The 27157-nt window shown below is 35.1% G+C and overlaps 1 protein-coding gene across 2 annotated transcripts in view; it reads left to right on the forward strand.

Moving 5' to 3' along the window:
* ACVR1C (activin A receptor type 1C) overlaps positions 1 to 21068 on the forward strand; it is an 80798-nt gene extending 59730 nt beyond the window's left edge. For both annotated transcript variants that reach the window (XM_053908642.1, XM_053908641.1), the window contains exons 5-9: positions 2316 to 2483; positions 3850 to 4006; positions 5772 to 5896; positions 8281 to 8411; positions 13800 to 21068. In XM_053908642.1, the coding sequence (XP_053764617.1) occupies positions 2316 to 2483; positions 3850 to 4006; positions 5772 to 5896; positions 8281 to 8411; positions 13800 to 13925 (707 nt within the window). In that variant the 3' untranslated portion in view covers positions 13926 to 21068. The remainder of the gene's footprint in view (positions 1 to 2315; positions 2484 to 3849; positions 4007 to 5771; positions 5897 to 8280; positions 8412 to 13799) is intronic.
* The last annotated feature ends 6089 nt before the right edge of the window (positions 21069 to 27157 follow it).

A 27157-nucleotide genomic window follows, 5' to 3' on the forward strand; every position in this document is an offset into this window, starting at 1 on the left:
AGAGAGAGAGGGAGACACAGAATCGGAAACAGGCTCCAGGCTCCGAGCCATCAGCCCAGAGCCTGACGCGGGGCTCGAACTCACGGACCGCGAGATCGTGACCTGGCTGAAGTCGGACTCTTAACCGACTGCGCCACCCAGGCGCCCCAAGGGATTGGAATTTTGAATAGCAGCTGTTAGCTGATGAGGACAGAAATATTTCAATATTTTAATAACTGGCACAGACATACCAATGAATGCTAGCTGAATATCCACCTTTACTAGGACGGTACCTCTCATCTGTATGAACAGGCTTCAACTCCAGAATTCCAATTTTCCGTGAACATTATCAGAATGGCAGCCAGCAAATCAATTCTAGTGAAATTTTCTATTAATGTACTTTGAGCATGATTTATATGTTGAGGCTTAACATCAACAACCCCAAACAGTATCATTTTTTGAGTTTTGAGGAGCAAGGCAGAACATCAGTGTCCTGGTATTTAAATCCGTATTTGGAAAATATGGTGTAAATCCCTGAGTAATCAGGGACTGGGTATAAAGTTTGTGAGTTACCTGTACTTTCTTCTTTTTGCATAGATTTTAGTCACCTAACTGTGCATTAGTTCCCTTAATAAAGGGAGACAAGGCACAAAGGGAAGCAAAAGTTGACCCACTCAATGTTTTTGATTTGAATCAGTAATATTCATGAAGAACTTTGGTGAGGTAGAGATTGTAACATCTATCTAAAAAACAGATGATCTACGGGTATCAGGAACTCACCATTACCTATGGAAATTAAAATCTATGGTTATTTCGATCTATTATAAGCTTTATTGTTATTAATTAGATGACATAAGAGAGGCCTGGAGTTATTGTACATTTTGGTAGCAATTGTGTTTGCTGATGGTTTGTGTTTTTTCATGTGGGTAGGTATAGACTGAGTAAAGCCAAGATGAGCTTTAAAAAGAAAGATGTTCTTTCCAAATTCTCAACTACATATACTTTGAAAATATATCCAGACTATCGAAAATGAGACATTTCTTAGTGAGCTAAGAACTTTTCCTTCCTAAGATTGAGTTGAAGCATACCTACTGATTAGATTAATTAGCATTGTTGTCAAAGCAGTAATGACTTTAGTTATATGGATCATGTTGATGGGTCTAATTTAATCATAATGTTTATTTGATTATAAAAAACAATAGGCCCAAAAGACATCATCCCTGATGGTCTCCTTCTTCAGTTTAACTGGTCTACCTGTCACTGGCTTACTAATCAGTGGCTTTGTGCATGCTTTCAAATGACCTCTAACATCGCTTTCATCCTCATTTCTAAATCTTTTGTGGTACTTACAGTTCCATTGGTTAGTCAACTCTCTGACAAAGACGTTAATGTGAGAGGACAAAGGTAGCCATTGGCGTTGAGCAGAGAGAGGGGTAGGAGTAGGGATTAGTTTTATTCATGGTCAGTTTATTACTGAGCTTTATCACGTTATGTTGATTTTTGTATTCCTAGGAAATTTTATCGCTACCTGGATTTGGAAATTAAATATTTGGATTAAGAGTTAGCTTTTGTAAATAAAGCATTTAATAGGAAAATTCTGGAGCAAATGTTTATTATGGCTTCCTTCTCTGAGCATCAGAACTGGTCAGGGCTTCCCAGGGCTGTTGTAGACTCCATTCCAAAAGCTAAAACTAACTCTAGGGACTCTAATACCTACAGAAGTTTTAAGCTAATTTCTGTTCTGCTAAAAATATTTCATAAGCTGGATTACCTTTTGGTTAGATGAAGTAAATTATTTGAAAATGTTTCATAACTGGCTCTTAATGTAAGCATTTGGGGAAAATCAACTTCATATTTTGAAAAGTGAACAACATGAACATTCTCAGAATTTTCGGGCTTTTACTATAGTGATAATACTTTGTGTACATTTGTTGCATTTCTGGTTTTTATTGGAAAAATCTTTCTTAAAAGCTCAGAGTGATTTATAGCACAACACTGAGCCTAAGAGCATCTGTCAGTAGTTTTTCCTATAATGTGGTGTTATCAATGTATAGAGAGAATAAGAAAGAACTTGTTCACTTATCATAATTACTCTCACAGCTTCCTATAGCTACAGTATGTATAACAGGTTTTATTATATCAACATCTTCAGGGATTCAGTGAGAAATTTTACGGTACTAACTTGGACTGTCAGTATCATCACTAAAGTAATTAACTTTCCTTCGTTAACAATACAGATTTATTTTCAATACTGACATTTGCTAAAAGCCTTTGGTTTCTTCCTTAACATAATACAGTGATTTTTAATGCAACAAAATGATTTTTTTTCCATTTAGATAATGGAACTTGGACTCAACTTTGGCTTGTCTCTGAATACCATGAACTGGGCTCTTTATATGACTATTTGAATAGAAACGTAGTAACAGTGGCTGGCATGATCAAACTGGCACTTTCCATAGCGAGTGGTCTGGCCCACTTACATATGGAGATTGTTGGTACACAAGGTACGTGTTTTCTTTCTAAGTTCTCTCTGCTTCAATATGAGGATGGAAACACCAAATTGTGTTTTAGTGCTTCCTTGTATTTTAATTTATTCCAATTATCAAATGTAAAGAAGCACTAAGGTACTTTATAAAACTGAGGGTATTATCATGATGCAGGCAACTCTCATCTATATACTCACCATTGTGTATATTAGCCATAATAATGTTTTTATACTGGTGGCTCTGGCTTTGCCATTTAGCACATACACCTGGGAGATCTTACTTGGGGGGGGGGGGCGGCAAATGCTCTATATTCAGAGAATATTGATAGCTTAAATATTTACCTTTGATAACTAAAATAATGGGAGATGGTAATGTGATCTTGAAAAGATATTTACATATCATGTATTCAAAGGCCAAATAATATGCACTGTCCTTACTATTTATTGAGTTAATAGAGAATTGGCTCTAGAAAGTCATTAGTCCGGACGGGGCAATAATTCTCTAATTTGGATTCATGGGCCCTTTAAACTCTTAAAAACTACTGAGGATCCCAAAAGTGTTTGTGTATTTGGGTTCTACCTGTTAACATTTACTATATTATGAACTAAAATTGAGAAATGTAAAAAATATTTATTAATTTACTGAATGCTAATTAACCGATTAAATGTGAAATACGTTTCAAAAATTTACATCTTTTAAAAAAATTCCATCCTTTTTTTGTAATACAAAAACCATATCTAGTGAAAATAATGGTTTTGTTTTACATTTTTGCAAATCTCCTTGTCTGACTTAATGTCTGGATTCTCATGCATGTTCTTCATTCACTTGGTTCCGATATGTTGTTTTGGTTGAAGTATGTGAAGAAAAGGTAATATCACACAGATATGTATTCAGAAAAGAGACTCAAAGACTCCCAGGGATTTTAGGGTCACATTCGAGAACCACTGGTGTAGGGTAGTAAAAGTTTGAAACATGTTTGTAAGAGAATATTTGCTATATTCTTACGTAGTTGTAGCGATGCCAATTCTTTCCCTGTTCATTCAACAAAAATTTATTAGTGGCCACCAAGTGCCAACAAGTGTTCTGAGCATCAGAGGCTTGCGGATGAGCAAGACACAGGCCTTTAGGCAGCTTACAGTCTAGTTGGGAAAGACAGATAGACACACATGGGAATGAACAATATAGCCAGTAATAAGGGTTCTGAAGAAGGCAAAACGAGGTACTCTGTGGAGAATGACTGGGGATGTGGGATGTGTGGTCAGGCAAGACTTGTCTTAGGAGGTGACATTTGAGCCAGGTCTTCAACGTGATTCCCTTTGGAGAGAGTCAATCTTTAGTAACAACAACAAAAAAAAGGAGTATTTTTTTTCTTAATGCTTCATAGGTAAACCTGCGATTGCTCATCGAGATATAAAATCAAAGAATATCTTAGTGAAAAAGTGTGAAACGTGTGCCATAGCGGACTTAGGGTTGGCTGTGAAGCATGATTCAGTACTGAACACTATTGACATACCTCAGAATCCTAAAGTAGGAACCAAAAGGTAAGATAACCAGCTTTGGTAGCACCCTGAGACATGTGACTGCCTCCCAAACGTGAAGTCATGGGATGTGTGTGTGCGTTTTGGTTTTTTTGGTGGCGAGTGGTCTGAATGGAAAATCATTAGGCCCAAGAAAGCAAGAAGTCTTCTGTGGGTCATTGAGAAGTCAGTGGCATAATGCTTATAAAGCAGGGACAGTTGGCATTTTAGTTGTATAGACAGTAGTCATTTGGGTAAGGAATCCAGTAGATAGGGATAGTGGAAGAGATGGTGATACATTATTTTTCGTGTGCCACTTTCTGAGAATACATTTTCCTAGGGATAGGAGGAAAAACATGTCATCAGTATATAGCTCCTCCAAAGCCTTTATACTTATAAATGCACTGAAACTCAGGGCTAGATCTATTTTTTCAGGTTCTAAACAAGAGATGTAGAATCAGTATATTGAGCAAGGTAAGTGAGGGACTCTAAATAAATACATACATGTGCTATTGTACTCCCTTAGTATTTAAGGATGTGTAACAGTTTTTGTATTTACCTGTAATTGTACTTATCCTTAAGTCTCCCAAACTGATGTATATTAAAATAATAGGGGTTTGGACATATTTCCCACGTTCAGGGAACAGAATCTCTGAAGGTTCAGAACAAGAACGAGATAAACAGAACATACTGCATATGTATTACGACAGGCCCGTTGGGAGTGAGATTTCTGTTGTTTTCTTGTTCTGGCCAGCCTGGAGCCAGCATACTTCCATTTCCTTTTATTTGAACATCAGGCTCATGCTCCTTTGGTATAATTCCTGGGTTCTTGACCTTGAAATCAGAAACAACCAAAACATTTTCCTGGAGTTGTTAAAGGATCTTGCGAGTAGGGAATTTCTGGTTCAGTTGGCCTCCAAGCCAGATTAGAGATTCCAAGCCCATCACTCTGAGCTCTTCTCTTGGGTCCCTAGAATTTAATGAGGCCCCAGGAACACTTCAGGGCAGTTTGTTCAAACCAGGCGGCCCTATGGGACCTTTCTTCTTTTCCCTCTGAAAAGCAAACTTCAGCTTGCCCATATGACAGTCTCCACATTAGGGACCCCCAGGGAAGCCTTGGATGCTGGATTCCTTAAGAGGATCTAAAACTTTTAAGAGTTTGGGAGAGTACTGCACCCTGATCTTAATATTTTGGGAAATCATCAAAATCTCCCTAGGACAGCTAGACTCAGTCAGGTCCCGTGGCCTGTAGATATCTTTTGTTTAGTTTTATTCAAACAAGGTTGTAATTTTCTTGTAGCCAATGTATATTGTGTATATATTTTTTGAAACCAGTATAAAATGAAATTGTTCATTCTTAGAAGGTGTTTAGGGTATGCTGCTGAGCACTGCGTTATTGTCCTGCGCCCACCATGAGTAAGAGATGCTTCTTGCCCTCAAGGAGCTTTACATGGCAACATTTGTTGGTGGGAGTTGAGTTCCCTCTTTCCTCTTGAGTGCTTTGTTTACTGAATTTCCCTCTAGCTTTTTTTTCCAAGTCATTTGGCTCCTGGCACTTGTGCTTTGACACTGAATAGGATGACCTCTGGTTTATTTAAATTTTTTTTTAATTATGGTTCATTCAATAACTGTATTATTTAAATTTAATTTATTACAGTGACTTAGATCTACTTTTAAAAATGATGTAAGCTATCCTAATTTATATTTTGTGACAGGATTTATTAAGATTGTATTTTACTGGATTGCTGTAAAGTCATACACAGAATCTGAAATGTGCATGTTTTTCAAGGTATATGGCTCCTGAAATGCTTGATGATACTATGAATGTGAATATCTTCGAGTCCTTCAAACGAGCTGACATCTATTCTGTTGGTCTGGTTTATTGGGAAATAGCCCGAAGGTGTTCAGTTGGAGGTAAGATGTTGGGGATAATTTTGTATCTGTCTTTCCTTGATGCTTTGAATATAAGATATGATTTTGTATGTATTATTTTCTAAGCACCATATTGAATCATTTTTTAAAATTTAAGAGACTACCTTTTAGGGATAGCTTTCCATTGGCAAAAGTGGAGCATCCTACGTATAATGCTGATTTTATATTGTGATTACGGCTTAGGTGGGAGTGACGTTTCTCCTGATAATTCTGATTTTCTTAATGATATTTTGCACAGCACTTGAAAATTTTCTTCAGTTTGTATGCAGTTAGCTGTATCCCTACTTAAAATTTTTTTTTCTTAGTGTTTATTTATTTTTGAGACAGAGACAGAGCGTGAGCAGGGCAAGGGCAGAGAGAGGGAGACACAGAATCTGAAACAGAATCCAGGCTCTGAGCTGTCAGCACAGAGCCTGACCCGGGGCTCGAACCCACGAACTGTGAGATCATGACCTGAGCTGAAGTCAGACACTTAACCAACTGAGCCACCCAGGCACCTGCTATATCCCTACTTTATACCAGAAATTAAACCCAAAGATGTTAAATGACTTAACAAGAGCCATAGGAGTTGAAGACTTCTAGCTTTCAGGCTTTTCCTGTTTTGTTTTGTTTTTCACCCTGTGATAATGCATGTGGAAGAGAGAAAGCGATGGTGGGCAGAGGTGAGCATAGACTAACTTCCTGACTCAATGCTCCTAGCAGTTCAGAGATTAATAATGAGAGGAAGAGAGTTTGAAAGGATGAAACCCTACAAATGCAGTCTGAGGGAGTTGTGGCCTCAGTGGAGAAAAGTTAACTACTGTTAGAAAATGGATTAGAGTTTTCACTTTCAAGGGAGAAAGACTTAAAACTAAGCTGTGGTTTAGCAAATTCCTGAATGTCTGACTTTAGGCAAGTTACTTGGTCTCACTTTCCTCATCTGTAAAATGAATCATAAAACTGACCCCTTGGGCTTTGAGGATCTAACAAATTGGTTTAATTAATTAATTAATTAGTATAAAGCATGCTTATAGTAAACATTCAATAAAACAACTGTCATTATCAAACCAACTTCAGTTTTTATATTTCACATTGATGTCATTTTGCATTACGCTAATCTCATTTTTTTCAAATGAGTAAAAAAATTTTTTAAGCTTCCAAGGTTAAAATTATACTTGAATGAGAAAACATAATTTTCCCCCTTTTATTCACAGATGAAATAGTACACCATTCAGGAAGATGAAGCTATTTATAGAAGCAATAAAATTACAATAGGATTTTGGAGCCTGGGATTGAGTTCCAGATCTGCCACTTACTAGCTCTATGACATTTACCAAACTTATGACTCTTTGTGCCTCAATTTCCTCCTTCTATAGAGTAGGGATAATACGGTTCCTCTTTTAGTCTGTGGATTTGAGAAATAATTAGTTAAAACATGTAAAGGGCTTAGGACAGTGTGTGGTAAAAAGCATGACTCAAACATGTTTGTAACAATTTTTTTTAATTCATATTAATAATTGTCTAGATGTGCTTTTAGGTCATTGTCTTTAAATTTTCTTCAACTATTGAAATAGTAATTTGTTAGGGCACATCTTAAATATTTTACATTAAAAGTACTATAGTTAAAACAATTTTATAAGGAAATTCTCAATTTCAAGTAATATTCTGATAATTTAGATCAGGTCTTTGTATTTGAGACTCTTTTAATATGAACCTTCATGTTGAACTGTCCATATTTAGTACCTTTGCTGCTTCTTTGGCACATTCTTAGGTATGGTACTTCTATAATCCAAATGTAAGAAACACAGCATTTAAAAGATTGCCCATCAATTTTCAAAAAGAGTAAGCTATTCTGTTTTGAAAAGGTTATTTCATGGAAAAACATACTTCATTCCCAGAGCAATGAGGCCACGCTATAAGTTTTTCAATTAGGCATTACTTTTGAATTGCACAATGGTATTTTATATAAATCAGAATTTACATAATCTTTATAATTATGTAAAATATTTTATATATTTACATTTATATCATTGTTAAAATCCGGTAAATGTGATGTATTTCTATAAAATCATACATAATATACAATATGTAATTGTCAAACTTATATACTTCATAAAATAAATGTTTGTTTTATATAAGATATATGTAATTATCAAAATTATATACATTTTCATAATATAAATTTTATAAACTTACATAATAATTATTCAGCTGAGCGCTTAATACCTGTATCTTTGGTTTCATAGTGACACAAAATTTTATTAAACCTGACTTTCCAGTTTCCCAGGGTGCCCCTTGTACCTAGAAGACATAATTGGTTGTCTTTGGAAATAAGCATCTTTGTTTATTATTCACACTAGGAAATTTATCATGCAAATTTCTTATAGGAATTGTTGAGGAGTACCAGTTGCCTTATTATGACATGGTGCCTTCAGATCCATCAATAGAGGAAATGAGGAAGGTTGTTTGTGACCAGAAGTTTCGACCAAATATCCCCAACCAGTGGCAAAGCTGTGAAGTAAGGCTGTGTTCTTATATATGTTTTACCTATTGTAATTCTGAGGTAAGTTACCAGGGAAGGTTTTTGGAGACCACATAGTTCTTCTCTCTTAATCTAGGCATCCAATTCTTTCCACGTATGTAAGTGTATGTCCTTGCATCAGTCCTCAGAAGGATTTTAGTCCTTTTAGCTATATGTATACAGAATGCTAAGTTAAGTGCCAGTAACAGGCCCTGGTATCCCAATGACTTGACACAACAAGACTTGATTTCTTGCTGTGTAAAGTCCCCAACAGGTCAGGCAGCTGTGCTCCCTGTGCTGATTCAGTAATGCAGGTAACTTTGATCTTGGGATGCTGCTGTCTCAACGCATAGTTTCCAAGTGTCTAGGTCAGGCAAAGAGAGGAGCTGGACGGTCACACGTGGCTCTCTAATGCTCTGGCTTCAGGTGAGTCACATCATTTCCACTCATGGTTCATAGACCAGAGTCAGTCACACAGTCCCATCTGACTGCAAAGAGGCTGGTAACTGTAGAGACACAGACATGTTTGGTAGTCTGTGTCCATGCCAGACAGAGTATTACAATTTCAATCATCCTTGGAGTCACTAAATTATTTCTAACCCCTAACTTGCTGAAATTTGAGCTTATTTTCTTTCATCAGAAAAGCCTCCTCACGGCCAAGACCTTTGTTATCTCCTCATGCCCAACGGCACAGACAGTGACCACCATGGAATATACACACAATAAATGGTCATTGCAGTGCTAGTTTGGCCCTATGTGAGGGAAGAGACTTTTCTAGTTTGCACACGGAGAAAGAAGGGAAGGTGAGGCAAAGACTACAGACCATCTAACTAATTCCAGAACTGTTTTAATGCTTTAATCTCTCCCAACCCCCTTATATATTCTACCATATTTAATTGTAATATGTGAGGTCTTTTGAAAGTGACATTTTTAGTTTGGCTTTATCCTAAGGGTTATTTTATACAGTAGGTTTTTTTCCTCATTTCCCCCCTCCTTCATGTTTTATTCAGTTCTTTTTCCACTTAAGAAAAGATTTATGTCTTGATATTTCTATTTCGTATAGGTATCTTATCCACTAATTATTTTAGAAGAAGAATTTGAGACATTTACAACCAAACTGAAATTAAGTGCGTTTTTTTCTAAAATTAATAATTTCATGTATATGGAAGAGTATATAACATATATGTAAAGTATAAGTATAATAATAAAATGAGAAGCAGTGAATTCACTACCAACTTTAAAACATAGAACATTCAAAGATTCCTTACCCCTCTGAGAGATTACTGTTATGATGATTTATTATTGCCTTGCTTTTTTGTAGGAGAAAAAATATATATGTTATATATATATATATATTTTATATATATATGTATATGTATATATATACACACACACATACATACACACATACACTAAAAATGTATTGTTTACTTTTGTGTAATTATGAAACATATTATTGAAACTTACTATAGATACTCTTCTTAATTTCTTTTCACTTTCCCTTTTAGATGTGTATAGCATAATCTGTTCATTTTTATATCTGTGCAGTAGTTCATTATATTGCTAGAGTAAAATTTCTTTTTCTGCTCTTTGTCTTATGTGTGAGTTTAATATTTTTAAACAACATGTGTTGTGGAAAAATTTCTTAGAGTATAAAAATGTAGATTCTTTTGGGGTATCCATATAGATGATCATGTCTCCAAATAATGAGAGTTCTAGCACCAATCCTCAAGCCTTTTCTTTCTTATTGCAGCTTCTAGGACTTCAATATAATGTTGCCTGAAAGTATTGATACTGGATATCTTTGATTTACTCCTTAAAGTTTATGTATTTCACCTTTGAGTATGATACTTGCTGTAGGTTTTGTTTCTCATAACTTTAATCAGGTTAAATAAAAGCTGACTTTGTTTTGATAAAAACTTTCTTCCTCTGTATGAGGTGATGATATGGCCTTTCTCCTTTGTCTCTAAATGTGATAAATTGCATTTGTAGATTTTCCACTGTTAAACCAACCATGCATTCCTAGAAAAGATCTAACATAGTTTTAATGCAAACAATTTTGTACATTGCTGATATAAGCGATTTTTGTCCATTTGTGTCCAGTATTTAGTTTTCTTATTTTGTATTAATCTCATGAGATACTAATGTGATTTTATACCATTATTGTGTGTTGAGACTTAACATGTTTATCATTTTCTTTATTCAACATTACTTTTTGCCTCTCAGAGCTTCCTTCTAAGATCATTTTCTGATTTCCTGATGTGCATTCTTTAAATGTATTTTATGTAAATTGGTTTTTTAGGAAGACCTAGTGGTTGGAAGTTCTTTCAGTGTTTGGGTATCTGAAAATTTATTTTGTTCTTAATCATAAACAAAGTTAGGTTCATAGTTATTTTCTCTAAATAAAGTTGTTATTTCACTGTCTTCTGGCTTTCATTATCACTTTTGAGAAGTCAACTGAGTTTTGTTTTGTTTTCTTTTGTTTTTTTTTTTTTTTAGTTCATTTATCTTTTCTTTCAGACTACCTTAAGAACTTCTCTGTCTCTAGTATTCTGCAGTTTCTCTATGATGTATTTGGTATAGCTGTCCCTTGATTAATCTTTCTTGTAATTTTTGGACTTTCTAATTCCAAGGATTTGTGATGTTCTTCAGTTCTGGAAAATTCTGCACCATTATTTCTTCAAATAGCTCCTCCTCTCATTGTCTCTCTTGCCCATTTTTAGAGAACTCATTGGATGCATGTTAGACCTTTCAGTTTTTTGTGTGTCTTCTATTCTCTCCTGTTTTCCATATTTGTATCTTTATGTAGCATCTCATATTTATCTTCCAGTTCACTAATTTGGCCCTCAAATGTGTCTAACCTGCCATTTATCTCATCCATTTAGTTTTTTTAAAATAAAAAAATATTAATAAAAAATATTAATGATAATATTAAATAGTATTAAAATTATTCATCTTTCAGGTCAAGAAGCTTTTTTTTTTTTCAGTCAGAAAAAGGTAGTGAGTTTATTAGGTTTTTTGTTTGTTTTTTTACTGAAGTATAGTTGAGACACATTATATTAGTTTTAGGTATACAACATCAACAACTCAATACATCATGCTGTGCTCACCACAAGTGTAGTAGTTACCATCTGTCAGCGTACGATGCTATTACACCACCATTAATTATATTCTCTATGCTATGTCTTTCATCCCTGTGATTTATACATTTCGTAACTGAAAGCCTGTACCTCCCACTCCCCTTCATCTATTTTGTCCATTCCTCCCACTGCCTCCCTACTGATAGCCATCAATTTATTCTCTGTTTATATGGGTCTGATTCTGCTTTTTGTTCATTTATTTATTCACTTGTCTTTTAGGTTCCACATACAAGTGAAATCATGTGATATTTGTCCTTCTCTGTCTGATTTATTTTACTTAGCATTATACCTTCTAGGTCCATCCATTGGACCTAGAAGATGTTGCAGATGTTGTTGCAGATGGCAAGATCTCGTCCTTTTTCATGACCAAGTAATATTCCACCATAGATTTATATATATATAGATAGATAGAGAAGATACATTTCTATTTATATATAGATATAGATGTAAATATAGATACATTTAATTTATCCATTCATCTATCAATGGACACTTGGCTACTTCTGTATGTTGGCTATTCTAAATAATGCAGCAATAAACATAGAAGTGCATGTATCTTCTTAAGTTAGCATTGCTGTTTTTTTAAAGGGGGGGGGTGGGTAAATACCCAATAGTGGAATTACTGGATCATACACTATTTACATTTTCATGTTTTTAAGGAACCTCCATACTGCTTTCCACAGTGGCTGCACCAGTTTGTATTCCACCAGTAGTGCACAAGGGTTTCTTTTCCTCCACATCCTCATGAACACTTGTTATTCTTATCTCTTTGATTCTAGCCATTCTGACAGGTATGAGGTGATATCTCATTGTGGTTTTGATTTGCATTTCCCTGATGCGTAGTGATGTTGAACATCTTTTCATGTGTCTGTAGGCCATCTGTGTATCTTCTGTGGAAAAATGTCTATTCAGGTCCCTTGCCCACTTTTTAATCAGATTATTTGTATTTTTTGTGTGTTGAGTAGTATAAATTATATATGTTGGATATTAACTCCTTACCAGATATATACTTTGTGAATATCTTCTCTCATTCTGTAGGTTGCCCTTTCATTTTGTTGATGATTTCCTTCTCTGTGAAGAAGCTTTTAACTTTGTTGTAGTCCCAATATTTTATTTTTGCTTTGGTTTTCTTTGAAGAGTTATGTCACAATGTTTTTTTGGTACTTTTTCTTTTTTAAAAAATGATCTTTTTAACTTATATTTTGAATTTTCTCTTTGCTTTTTAAAAATTTATTTTTTATATATTTATTTTATATTTTATATCATTTAATTCTAGCATCTAATGTTTTGATGGGTCTGATTTTACTGTTTGTTGTTTCACTTGATCCTTGTTTATGGTACTTTCTTCATACTTGTGCTTGAATTTTTGTCATGATCTTAGGCTTGTTGCTTAAAATGCTTAACATTTTAAGGCCTGAGCTTGACTTTTTTTCCTTACCAAGAGTCAAGATTTAGGTAACTTGCAAAATTTAGATAATTTATAAAATTTTTAGATAATCTAAATAAATTTAGATAATTTACAAAATTCCTTGTCAGACTGATTCATCCTTATATTCAGGACTTGGCAAACATCTTGACTTGACACCTTCTGTGTACTTTGGGCTGTGTTTCCTAACTTTCACATGTTGTTCGTCAATTCTGAAAGTCTAGACTATGAGATCCGCAGATGTCGCCAGAGTGGCCACTTGATTCAGTGATTTCTTGCATCTCTCTGGGTTCATCTTTTCTCATTATTTTCCTTTCTGAGTATTTATTTATTTACCAGTTCACTGTACAGGTTTTATTTTTTAACTGAGAATTTTTGATATTTATACTTAGATCATTATTTTAAGATGGCATAATTTACATACGCTAAAATGCACAAATCTTAATATACAGCTTGATGAATTTAGAAAAAAGTATACACATATGTACCTACCATTCAGACCAATGGATGGGGAATTTGCTACTCATCCCATATCCCTTTTTTGGCTTTCATGGCCTTTCTCAGATTTTAAAAACTGGCCACTTTTCCATATTCCCAGAAATCAATGGATTGCACTTTCAACGAAAAGTTAGTTTCTCTAATGTTAATGTGTGTGTTTTGACTGGATTTTTAAGGAGGTTGCGTCCTTATCTTTTCATATTGTTTTAAGTTTACGATTTTCTTCAGAGCTTAGCATCAGTTCCTGGGTTTGTGGTTATACTTCTCTTGTACTGTGCTTATGTGATGGGCTAACATGTTTGATATTTTTCTCTTTTAAAGGCACTCCGAGTCATGGGGAGAATAATGCGTGAGTGTTGGTATGCCAATGGGGCAGCCCGCCTGACCGCCCTTCGTATTAAGAAGACTATTTCTCAACTTTGTGTGAGAGAAGACTGCAAAGCCTAATGATGATAATTGTGTTAAAAAGAAGTCTCTCACAGCTTTTCTTTTCTCATTTTCCCTCTTTATGTGAATGTTGTTGCCTTTTTTTGTTGTTGTTCTACCTCAAAGATAATGCAGGACAGTATTTAAGAGCCCAAAGGCAGCATGAAAAATAACTCTAAAGTCAAGCATGGGCAGGAGTCGACTTCATCCCATCTCTGTGTTGTCTTTAATTTTATTTTGAAAAGCAACACATCGATTCATCTTTTTTGTTTAATAAGATATGACAAAAATGTAAAATAAGCTATATAAAAATAATACAAGCCATTAAGGTTTTATTTTACTTGAATCAAGAGCACATGAATGAAGAAAAAGAAATGTAAAAGCATTTTTTTTCCTGAGACGAAAACAGTTTCATTAAAAATGTGAACTAGAGCACATTACATCTCAGCAGAACTCTAGATGATATAATCTGTGGTTTTCGCTTTTTTTTAATTAAGAAGGATCTTTTAAAAAAGTAAATATTGCTCTGAACTTCAGTGTCTAAAACATGTAAAAGGGGAGCCGCTCGGTTAGAAGGTGAAAGTGAGGTCAGAAGTAGCCACTTCCTTGGCCTTGTCTCTTCCCAGTGCCCTGCTCTCCATAAGCCTCTACCACAGCAGCCCCGCAACAGTGTGAAAGCCACTAAAATTTTTACTTCCTCTCATTTCCAAATGAGACATCTGACAGCTTGAGACACTGAGAAATCCCAAAAGTCACATAGCTAGTGGTGGCACTGGACCTTGGTCCAAATCTTGTGATAATCTGTAGACTTAGCCAACTTCCTCCTTTCCCTTAAAATCTGTGTAGTTCTTTTCTCCCTATGCAGAAACAACATCTTTCATGGTGGTATTCGTGGTCTAGTCAAACAGAAGACAAATCGGGTCATTTTGCACAATCATAATGGACCTGCATGAACTCTGACAATATTCATTGGCATTTTCCTCATGGAAATTTCATAGTCCACCTGTTTGTTAGATAAAGATTAATGTTTTCTGCGTACTTCCAGAGATTAATCGGGCATATAGATCCATTGTTAGAAGATGTCTTTCAGATTTATTTCAGAGGTCCCTACTACTTTTGTACATACACACTTAGAACAGAGGGAAGACGAAAGCAGGAGATGTTTTGAGAAAAATTAAGAAAATTCTTCAGTAACTATAAATAGATATTTCCCTACTCTTTCAAAATGAGCAAGTAGATGCAGAAGAAGCCTCATGATACTTTTGGCTTTATTTTACTTCCTGTGGAGACAGAAGTGATGAATTCTGAATAATACATGAAACATTGAGTATTTCCTTCAAATCTGTAATTCTGCTTTGGTAAAGGAGATTTAACATGGTATCTTTTGTTGTCCTAAAACACTGCTTCCTAAACTCTGTTCCTTAGAACACGCTTCTGTTGAGATGTTCCAAGGCCAAAACCGTTCTTTGATAGATTCTTAGAAAGTGATACTGCACATTAGTATATCATGTGCTTTGAGGAATATAGCCATTAAGAGATGTTACTTGAATTTCTTTGAATTAGATTTCCCAAATTATTTGACCTTGGAACCCTTTTTATTAAGAACAGGGCAGACCTTTTTACTGTCCCACATTTTAGTGTTCTACAAAGCATAACTTGGGTAAGTGTTCTAAAGGATATATCTATGTATTTTCATGTAGAGCACAATCTATTGGTTATAATTCATTTCACTATGGAAATATGTTACTGAACCCATCTTCGTTTGACTGGGATCAGATATCGAAGGTCCAAATCTGATGCCTGTGGCACTGTCATTCATGCAGTTATCCATTCATTAAATAAGATAGGGGACCCCATATCTTCATTGCCACAATATTGGGGCCAATAGAGAAAATATGGATACGTTCTGCCCCTGAGGATTTTAAAAGCCAATTTGGAAATGGGAACAGGGATGTAGGTGTTGGGTTGGGGGGAAGGAAATAAATTGACAAATAGAATACAAAGTAGGAAGTCTTGAGTTCTGTAAGACAGTGGGTTCCTGAAATTGCTTTCAATTTGCAAAACATTTAGAAAGTATCTTCATTTGGTTATTGCAGACATCAGTTTTTAAAGTGACTATGTGAAGGGATTTTAAAAAGAGCTTACGTGAAGGGGTAACCTTGTTTGTGCTTGTTACCTTGATTTCTCAGAGATTGTTTATGAATATATGAGAATGAAATTATTTATTTACTTTAGTTATACTATAGCTACATGGTTGTCGAAATAAACAAGAATAATATCTCCTGTTTTATTCACTTATATTGGGTGAATATACTTATTTAATTTTTAAGAGAATGTTTTAACATCCCCAATTTTCCTTGACACTGTGTTTTATAATTTATTTGAGGGTGTCCGAATATGATTCCATATTTTTTTGGTTCAACTTTTCCTCTAGAGGAATCTTTACCTTTTGAGACATTTTTCTTGTTTTCATGTTGGTTGACTGTAGCTTCTAACTAGTCTTACATCTCAATCACCAGATGCACTTTTTAAGAAAAGAGGTAGGTTAACAAAAATGATTAAAAGAAAAGTTAAAAGTTCTAATTTCTCTCAACTCTCAACACGATTATAAATACAAAATATGCACTTACAAAAATAGGGTAAAGTTTAGAACATAAAACAAATTTATTGTATATACCTATACTGTTAAACTTCATATTATTTGTTTTTGATGAAGTATCATTGTGTAGTATTTATTTCATTTGAATTGTGTTATAAGCAAAAAATATTTTTCATAGGCTCAATGTGTCATTGTTCTTTACTCCTTTCAAATATTTTGACTTTGGGTATAATTTGAAGCTTGGGGAATGCTATTTATGAAATGTCAGTACAAAGTGGTGACAGAGTTTCTATGCAGCATCACTTCCTTAAAATAAGGGAAACATTATTTGTCGTCAATATTACAGCATGAACTTGTTGCCTTTAAGCTACACATTTAAGTGTGTAATTGGTAAAGATTCTGTTGTGTGCTTGTGTGCTTTCTTCTATGTCTAAAGTATTTGGCATGTCACATCTAGAATTGTTAATTTATGTTCTGACTTGAAAGTGAAGTGAAACATGACTGTGTCGTGCACTATTTTAGGCATAGCACTTGCTTTTCATCTTTATACTTTCAATTAACTTCGCATTTTAAATTTCCATGATTGTATGAAAATAGTAACCTGGTTGCAGTGTCTGAAGACTTCAAAATCAGCTTTTATCTTAAAACGAGGATCTGTGATAGATTCATTAGGTTGCAAGTTCCATAATAATTTATTATTCTTAATACTTCTACTTTAGTGGGAATTATTAAACAAAACTACTACTGTGCTGGAATTTTGCCACCATGTGATTTTTTGGGGCAGAGAAAACTCAGGGCTGTCTTAGAGTTTACGTAAAAATACCAGGGAACCTACTGAGCAAATCATCTGAAAGCAGGGAGCCCACGTTCGCCATTATACAAAGTTCAACTTAAAATGGTTTAGCAGGGAGTACTTTTTGATTATTTATTTAAAATAAATATGGAGATGTTTTTTGTTTCAATACATTTATTTAAATTATGGACGTTTTATTTCCCAACAGGAAATTAAGAAAGCAACAGTAGCAAATGAGTCAAGTTGATGGCAGTTGATGTCTTCAACAAGCATTCCTTTAAATAAATTTAGAAACGTAGAAAACTTAGAAATATTTAAGAATTAGTGTCTTAAAATGGCATCATTGTGGTTTTCAAAGATATTCTAAATATCTCTTCTTTTGTAAAACATGCTGGTCTGTTTGACAATGCTTTGTATTAGCTCCCTCCATAAGGTAATACGTTGCATGGATGTTATGCGCTATTTAGTGAAGACAGTAATCCTTTCCTTCTGAGGGCTTCTTCTAAACAGAAAAAAATGTCGGTTGGAATACAAAAATTTCATTAAAGTGGTAATACTAAATAGAATTTCTATAATAGGCATTTTTTTCAAAGTGTCTTAATGCACATTTTCAGATACCTGACATTCTTTTTTCTCTCTAGCTTTACTTTTATGTTCCATTATTTTTCTCATCTCCTTTTAAAATATTCCCTTACTCTCTTCCAAAATTATCTTTAGTCCCTAATTTTAAAAAGCAACCAACTATTGTTTACCTTAACCGTTCTAATTATTTAGCCTCCTAATAAAAGAGAATCCCTTGGTGGTCTGAATTATTTCAGGTGTGTCACAGACAAAAACCAGAATTTGGAAAATGCCAAGGATGCAGGAGACTTTATAATTCAATTCCCAACATTTTATAGATGACAAAACCAAGGATCAGAGATAAATGACTGCTAGTTATTAGAACTAATAGGAAAACCCAGTGGTGACACCCACCATACGGCCCTACCACATTCAACATTTGCTAATTAAAAAATCATTAGCCTGCATCTAAACCTACCTTGAAGGTGCACTGATATAACGTGCCATTTAGTGATGATGACCAAATCTCACTTCTCTTTTTGTTTCTGCTAAAATAATTTGCTCACTCATGGTGAGGTCAGTGAGAAAAACTCTAACAGGCCAGGGAAGAGTGGTAAAATAGCTGTCAAGCTAGGTAGGCAACCACTGAGTGCTGAATAAAATTTAGGAACTGTGAAAATGTAGAATTTCTTAGTGCAAGTAGCAAGGAATGGTAAGAGACACTTCCTGCTTCTTTTTTTTTTTTTTATATTTTTTCACCCTTTCTGTAGGGATTGTTCTTTTTACGCCTGGGATGGGGAATGAGAGCTGATTCGTAGTTGACTTTCAGACCATGGCTAGTAGCATATCGTCTTCTCTCTTCTCAACTTCTCATTAGTTTATCTTTGGCGTTCACTTTCTTTGGTAAATTAAAAAAAAAAACGAAAACAAAAAACCTCTTTGCCAGATATCAGTTCCAATCACTCTGTAATTCCTGTTCTTTTAGGTGTTCTAGCTCATGTTCAGATTGCTCTGCACAGAACTTCCTAAAATGATTTTAATGTGCCATACCCACGTGTGAGAGGTTTTGTCTCGTGCCTTTTCCAGTGATCTTTCATTTGGCACAATAAGGAGAGTATTTGCTAATGGCAGAGAAGATTTTCTTTTAAGTTTTAAAAAGACTACCAGTGTAGTTATATTCTAGCTTTTAGCTAACATATAAGGAATGTCTACTTTTGCCTTAATGCCAGATTCCACTTCAGAGATGATGACTTGGACAGAGAATGTGAAATACATGTCTCATAATGTGATTGCTAAATTTATCTCTGCTGTTTCATACAAGCACTTTATTTTGCTTTGGCCATCTTTTAAAATGAAGCCATTATGCCATATGCTTTATAACCTAACATTGTATGGAAATTAAGTAATAATCCCCATTTTAAAATCCCTCTATTAAGAACTTCCAGGATACTTTTAATTCAGTTGTAAGTTAACACAACATTTGGGAAAATATGCACTCTGCCTCATCCTAGATTTTAATATATTCAGATATGGCTATATTTTCTTATCACTGGTCCATGTTTTATAAGAAAAATTTCCCTCCAGATGTAATAGTTTTAACTGCAAGATTTTTACCTTGGACTACATGAACCTGAATGTTAACAGAGCCACTATGAGTATGAATGCATTCGGATATTAGGAATGTATTAGGAAATTAGCCTTATACTGAGTGTCACCAGACCCAGCTGGGTATGTCTGCACAAATACTCTCAGCTGAGAGGCGGGTAGGAGCCGAAATCCAACCTGCAATTGGTTCCTCAACTTAAATATTTTTATATTGTTCAGAAAAGCACCTTCTATGCTATATATCTTCAGAAAAAGGGCCCTGCTTGTATATCTTCAAGAAAACGAGAATTACATTTTCAAAATGCTTCTTGACATCTATAAATTGACTAGAGAACTTAGGGGAAAAATTCTTTAGATTCTCATCCTGGCATTTCCAAGAGAGCAAAAGAGATTGTATGTGTATTCTGTTGATTTAATTTTCAACCCAGACAATCTGCAGCCAGACATGTGGAACCTCATTTAATATTCCCGTTGAGTTTTCCTTTCATGTGCAAACCTGTTATTGACTTTGCCTATAAAGAGGCAATGACATGCCTAAAGTCTGTCTAGCTAATGCGGGTATAAAATGAGATTTACTAATATCTTCATTTCTTTCAGTACACTAAAGATAAGTAATTAAGATATTCTCTAAACATCCAACTTTTATTTTCTCAGCATATAAAGTGTATCTGACCCAAAATATTCAATTGTAGTTCATTTCGACAATGACCAGTGTCAAGTTCTTGTACTCTTCTGACCCTACGCTGGAGAAAATTATTCAAATGCAATCTGTGTGTCAGGTTTTAAAATGTCCTAAAAACAGAAAATTAGATTCATATCTCAAAAAAAAAAAAAAAAAGAATTTTGGATTGACTTTCAAAGTACTAATACTAATTATACTTTTCTTTTGGTAGTGTGACTTTTCTTATACCTAAGAACATATTACAAATGTCAAAACCATTGCATTTTGACATTGCAAAACATGCCTTGAACTCTTGAACTACTGTGAAAAGAATCATTGTTGTAAAGACTTATTGTAAGCTGGCTAATATTCATAGGTATGTAAAAAGATATTACCCTTCAACAGATAGGCCCAAATGAATGTATATAAGGAATATAAAGAAATAAATTAGGTTTGAAAGTGAGAATTGGGCAATAAATTGTATAAAAAATGCAGATGGCAGTTTTAATAGTTGTAATTTTAATTGTTGAAGCTGAAAAGAATCCCAAATTCCAAAGAGGAATGAATAATATTCAGATATTTCATTAACTTCTAGTCTATGGAAATATGCATTTTATAGTAATATATATACTTATTTTGTTTAGAAATAATAGTATTTTAGAATTTAGTAAGAACTCAGTGATAGCCTTCATACCAAAATTTTTAACTTTCCCAACAGCAAGTCATAAAAGTATTTGTTTTAAAGCTTTTAAAATATTATTGCATAACTGACTGTAGCTGCCTCCAATGTAAATACTTATCTGCCTAAATGTTATATTTTTATGTATGCATTTCTGAAAATGTATTGTTTTGTAAAGTGGCAAAGTTAATACATCAATCACTCCTTGCACTTGTTTCTGTGAAGCATATAGAGCTCTATTTTAAATAAAAAGAAAATGTGTCATATTTTGGCTTCTGTGTTCTGTTATTTAAAAATTATCTTTATATTTGTATGCAGTAAATGGAGGGGTCTTGGAAATTCAAATGCTGGCTCCAATGGGCACTGGACATTTTCTCCCTTCCTTTCTGGAAGAGACACTCGCTTCTTCAACAGACATTTCTCCACACAAAACTCAGCAAAATAGTCTTTGTCCTCTTTTTCCTGTAGAGTATCCATTCTTTGTACTTCTTTAAGCATTTACTGAAAGACTCTTGAGCAGGCCTGCTCTCAAGTCAAAAATAGCTTTCTTCACATTTAAAGTCCTGAACACTCATGTGGTCAACCTGACAACTTCTTTGCCTTCATTTCTGGCTTCCCGCCCTCCCCCCCCCCCCCCCCCCCCCCCCCAGCCCTAACTGTTCTCCAGATTTCTGCTTCCGGCTCTTCCTGGAACTTGCAACACAACTGCCTGCCCTGGGCATTTACTCAATTCCTTCTGCCTGGATTATGCTTCCCGCAGATAGTTGTATGGCATAGGTCTCTGTTAGAATATATCACACCAAACAGGCCTTTCTTGCCATGCTTTGTCATTCACAGTCCACTTAGCCTGTTTTCTTTCTCTTTTTCTTCCTTTTTTTGAGGGAGAGACAGAGAGAGCACAAGCGCATGCGCATGTGAGCAGGGGAGGGGCAGGGAGAGAGGGGGAAGGAGAGAGAGAATCACAAGCAGGCTCCACGCTCAGTGCTGAGCCCCACTTGGGGCTCCATCTACAATCCTGAGATCATGACCTGAGCTGAAATCACGAGTCAGATGCTTAGCCAACTGAGCCACCCACACGCCTCTTATTTTTCTTTATAGTACTTTGCATTAACTGGCATTATATCATATACCTTGAGCCCTAGGACTAGGAAGGAGTCTTTTCTTAAGTTTGAAGATGTAGTTTTAAAACATGAAGAATAATATATTGTGCACAGTGAGAAATACTCTGCAGGACTCATTACCTGCCCACCCCTCCCCCATGTCTGTAATAAACCTTAAGGGGTGGTTACAAACCCAGTCAGGAACGGTTTATCCAAATTCATAGTGGCTGTTGCAGAACGACATTGTGGGAAAATTAGGTTGTTTGGTTTATATTTTCAACCCTACAAAGTTGAGTGTTTTCTGGGACTTAGCACGGAGAGGCAGAATACTGCATTAGCTTTACTTTTGGTATGGGTTCTTAAGTTCTTTTGCTTCATTTTTTTTTTCTTTTTTTCATTCTGAGGGCAGTTTTATTCATGTGTCCTCATTGCATTAAATAGGTACTAACCGGATTCACACTTAAGTATTCTTCCTCACAAACCATTAAGTCGGGTTCTCATTTGGCTTCATGATTAGCTTCTTTTGGAGTTGTAGAGGAAAGCAAAATATGTATCTTCTGTCAGTCTAGAGTGTGAAACCCATGCCCGACATAAAACAAACACTTTGGTTCAGGACTAGTCGTAGTGGGTTTTTACAGTTCTAACTTTGTCACGGCCTTTCAGCAATTTTCTTTTTTTAACACTAATGTGTGCAAAAGTTGATGAACATTCACAGTGATGAAATAATTTACCTAGTGAGTGAACTTAAAATCGGCTAGTCAAACTTTTTTCCCCCCTTAGGATAGATTCCTTGAGATTAGGGGATAACTAAATCCAGGATGTCTTATGGGGTGTTCTGCAAGTGTGATTTTATTTTATTTTATTTTAATTTTTTTTAATTTATTTTTGAGACAGAGAGAGACAGAGCATGAACGGGGGAGGGTCAGAGAGAGGGAGACACAGAATCTGAAACAGGCTCCAGGATCTGAGCTGTTAACACAGAGCCCGACGGGGGCTCGAACTCGTGGACCGCAAGATCATGACCTGAGCCGAAGTCGGACGCTTAACTGACTGAGCCACCCAGGTGCCCCTCTGCAAGTGTGATTTTAAAGAAATGCTCTCCATATATGTCGTGGTTAAAGAAAGTATTTGAACTTTGATTTGAATAGTTTCTTTAAGATTTGTTTAATGAGAAACTTTCCTATAGGGAAGTTTTTATTGTTTTTAATGCTATATCTAACAAAATTGTACTTACAGTCACTTCTATAATTAAAATAGGTTCAAATTCTCCCCCCCCCATCTTAGTCAACACATTTTTATTAAACATTGCTGCAAAGTGCATAGTATCATAGCAGTTCTTGTAGGTACTCCCAAGGAAACAATAAGCTCCCACATTTAAGAAGATAATTTATTTAAGGAACACAAGACGTGCACACAAATAGCTGCCCAACCTTAGAAGCTGCTAATATAAGAGATGTTATAAGAAAATTATTAAGGTTGAGTGTGGGTACAGATATTAAATGATAACAAAGACATAGAAATGAGGTATGAGTTAAGTTGGAATATTCAAGAAAATTAATGAGTTGATCCTGTAGGATGGGAAAAATATGTATAAGTGGAATTGACAGTGAAGTCCCCGGTAGGAAAAATGTCTGAAACAAAGGCAGGAATGCTCAAGGCAGTGAGTAACCTATAGAAATAGCATAGAGGGTTTTTATAAGGTTCAGATTAAACTTGATCCTACCTCTGAGGGAGACTGAGGGTCTTAAAGCAGCAAGGATGATGGGAAGTTGGTACAGGCGTACCTTGAGGATATTGCAGGTTTGATTTCAGACCACTGTAATAAAGCAAATAGCACAGTGAAATGAGTCAAATTCATTCTTTCTTTTCCTAGTACATATAAAAGTTATGTTTACACTATCCTGTAGTCTTTTGAGCGTGCAAGAGCATTATGTCCAAAAAAAAACAATAGAAGTATAAATACGTTAATTAAAAAAGATTTCATGGCTAAAAAATGCTAACCATCCTCTGGGCTTTTGGCAAGTCCGAATTAATGATCACGGATCATCATAACAAGTATAATCATAATGAAGAAGTTTCAAATATTGCAAGAATTATCAAAATGCAGCACAGAGACACAAAGCGAGCGAACGCTGTCAGAAAAATGGCACTGATAGATTCACTCAATGCTGAGTTGCCATAAACCTTCAATTTGTAAAAAGTGCAATATCTGTGAAGTTCGATAAAGAGAAGCAAAGCAAACAAAGGTCCGCCTAGATTTAATCAAGGAACTAAAAACGTTACCTTCTTAGGAGATGTGTCAGACCTGAGGATTCCTCCATTACCTTTCTTCCCTAATTGGTGGATATTTAGAGATAGCAGACAGGGGAAGAATTTTAAGATGAGCTTTACAGTTGGTGTGATATAGGTGTCTTTATATGGTGCTTTTTCCTACTTTGTAATGTGTCTTACAAGCAAAGCAGAATATATTCACAAGGAAGATAGAAAAAGAAATTAGAGATTATTAAAGATTTCATCTTTAATAATTTAGTATTATTGCAAATATAACCCAGGGATTTTTACAACACACACACACATACACAGAAAGAGAGAGAGAGAGAGGGAGAGAGAGAGAGAGAGAGAGAGAGAAACAATCATTTCAAAAGGTCTTCCTCGTAATTCCATGTCTGCATGAAAATTTTCCAGGTGCCACTGAACTGTGTGCAGTACATTTCAAATATAATCAAATTGGGTTTAGAAATACTAATGGTGATTTCATAGAAGAACCCTTGCTTCAGCAACTTAGGAAATTACACTTGATTTTCTTTTGAGTGTTACTCAATTGTGCTTGAAATTGTTCGTTTGAACTCTTCTAAACAAGAAGCAGGTGGTTAAATGTGGGCACTGTTTAACATTTACACAAAACATTCCAAACACAATGCCCTTTTGCCCTTTGAATGTCAACCAGCTTTCTTCTCTCTCATAGCCCGTCCTTCCTTGGCCATTTGATTTGACCTCACTCCATCCCCAAAAGGAGAATTGGTTCAAAAGTAGTTACCTGCTAGGAAGCATTAAGCTATTTTTATAATCTTCCAGCTGAAGCTTTTAATGTGGCAACTGCTGGTTACTGAAGCAGTTTAAGAAAAAGGAACTGCTGAGTTCGCCTTTTTTTTTTTTCAAATGGTAAAACACAAGGTGACACAGAGATATAAGCGAACCAGAACAAGGAAATAGAGTCTAGTTTTCTGTACAGAGCAAAAGCAAGAAGGCAAAAACACATTTCAATTCTATACTGCAAACGACATCTTTGCTTTTATATAATACATGAACTAGTTCATGAAATGCATTTTTCTCTAAGTCAGCTTTTCCTTTACCAGAAATACATGGGTAATATCATGAACTTCTTACTGAGAATCCATTTGCTACGAAGTACTTAGTAAATGCCCCCAATTTACAATCAGGTAGGAAGATGACATTCAAAATTCATAGGCTTGGCTACTTCTTTATTTCTTCTCTCCTTCCCGAAACAAACTTTTGTACAAGTAGGGTATCACTTTCTGTCCCCATCTGCTTTCCGCCCATTCACTTACCCTATCCACTACAGTGGATCTTTTCCTCATTCTTCTTCTATCTGCCTTCTCTATGCTCACGAACGACCTTATATCGTTTAGGCCATGTTTAATTTATCCTGATCTACCTTGAATAACATCACATCACATTTACAGTTTACAGATTTTCATTTTCTCCCTCCTGTCCTTTGCGTTTTGTTGTTGTGTGATTTACTTATATATATGGTATAATTTTACAATATATTGATTTAATTTTTGCTTTAAATTGTCAAATATATTTTAAATAATGAAATTAAATTAAACAATTTTAAATGAAGACTCTTTTCTTTATTATTATTATTATTATTTATTCATTTTTGAGAGACAGAGACAGAGCATTAACAAGGGAGGGGCAGAGAGAGAGGGAGACACAGAATGTGAATCAGGCTCCAGGCTCAGAGCTATCAGCACAGAGCCTGATTCAGGGCTCAAACCGTGACCTGTGAGATCATGACCTGAGCCGAAGTCAGACACCCAACTGACTGAGGCACCCAGGCTCCCCATAAATAAGGACTATTTTCCATCATATTTTCGATATCTTCATTTTTGTGTGTGTAGACCTGAGTTTTAATCTGATACTATTCAGTCAAATTTTCCTAACATTCCTTGTACAGCATTCAATTTCCTTTCTCAGCTTTTGTTAATCTGAAAATACCTTTCACCTCTGAAGAATGTTTTCACTGGACATAGAATTCTAAATTAGCAGGATTTCTTATTTTGTTTGTGAGTGTTTCTTGTCAGCACTTTAAAGTCATTGTTTCCTTATCTTCCCATTTGCGTTGTTTCTGATGAGAAGGACAGTGCTAATTCTTATCTTCCTCTTTGTGTGTTGTGGCCTTTTGCTCTTGTCCTACGATTTTCTCTTTTCACAGGTCTTCGGCAATCAGATTATGATGGGCCTTGGTGTAGTTCTTAGTTTTCATTCTACTTTTGTTTCATTGAATTTCTTGGATCTGTGTATGTACAATTTTCATCAAATCTGGAAAATTGCTAATTCCCGCAATTTCTTCAGAATTTTTCTGCCACATAAACTGCCTTCTCTTTTATAGAGAGCTTCAAATACATGTGTATTAGACATCTTGGCGTTGCTTTGTTGGTAACTGAGTAGAAACTCGGTTCATTTTTTCTGCTGGTTTTTTTCTCTCTGTGCTTCAACTTGATTTATTTTGATTTCTTGTGACTTCAAGTTCATTATTCCTTTGTTTTGCATTTTTTCTATCTCCTGATTCATTCTTCTGGTGAAATTTTCATTTCAGGTATTGTCTTTTTCACCACTAGAAGTATTATTTAGATCTTTTTAAATATGATATCTCTTCTCACTATTTTCGTATGTACTTGTAGTCCTTCAGTGTATTTATAATACTGTGATAAAGTCTTTGTCTTCCTCTAGGCCTGTTTTTTAATTGCTTTTTCTCTTTTTTATGGATCATATTTTCCTTATTTGCATGTCTAGTAATTTTTTTATTAGATGCTAGACATCATAAAGTTTATATTATTGAGTGTCTGGATTTTATTGTCATTTTTTTCCTGGAGATTGGAAGTTTGATTTAGAAGGCATTTAAAAGGCTTGAAGAATAATTTTATTCTTTTAGGTCTTGCCATTTTAACCGTTGTTAGGATGGGTCTGGAGTAGCCTAATCCTAGAGCTAGTTTAACCATACTGGACAG

Source organism: Panthera pardus, unplaced genomic scaffold, assembly GCF_024362965.1.
Source record: "Panthera pardus isolate Hobbes unplaced genomic scaffold, ASM2436296v1 HiC_scaffold_10, whole genome shotgun sequence".
Lineage (NCBI taxonomy): Eukaryota > Metazoa > Chordata > Mammalia > Carnivora > Felidae > Panthera > Panthera pardus.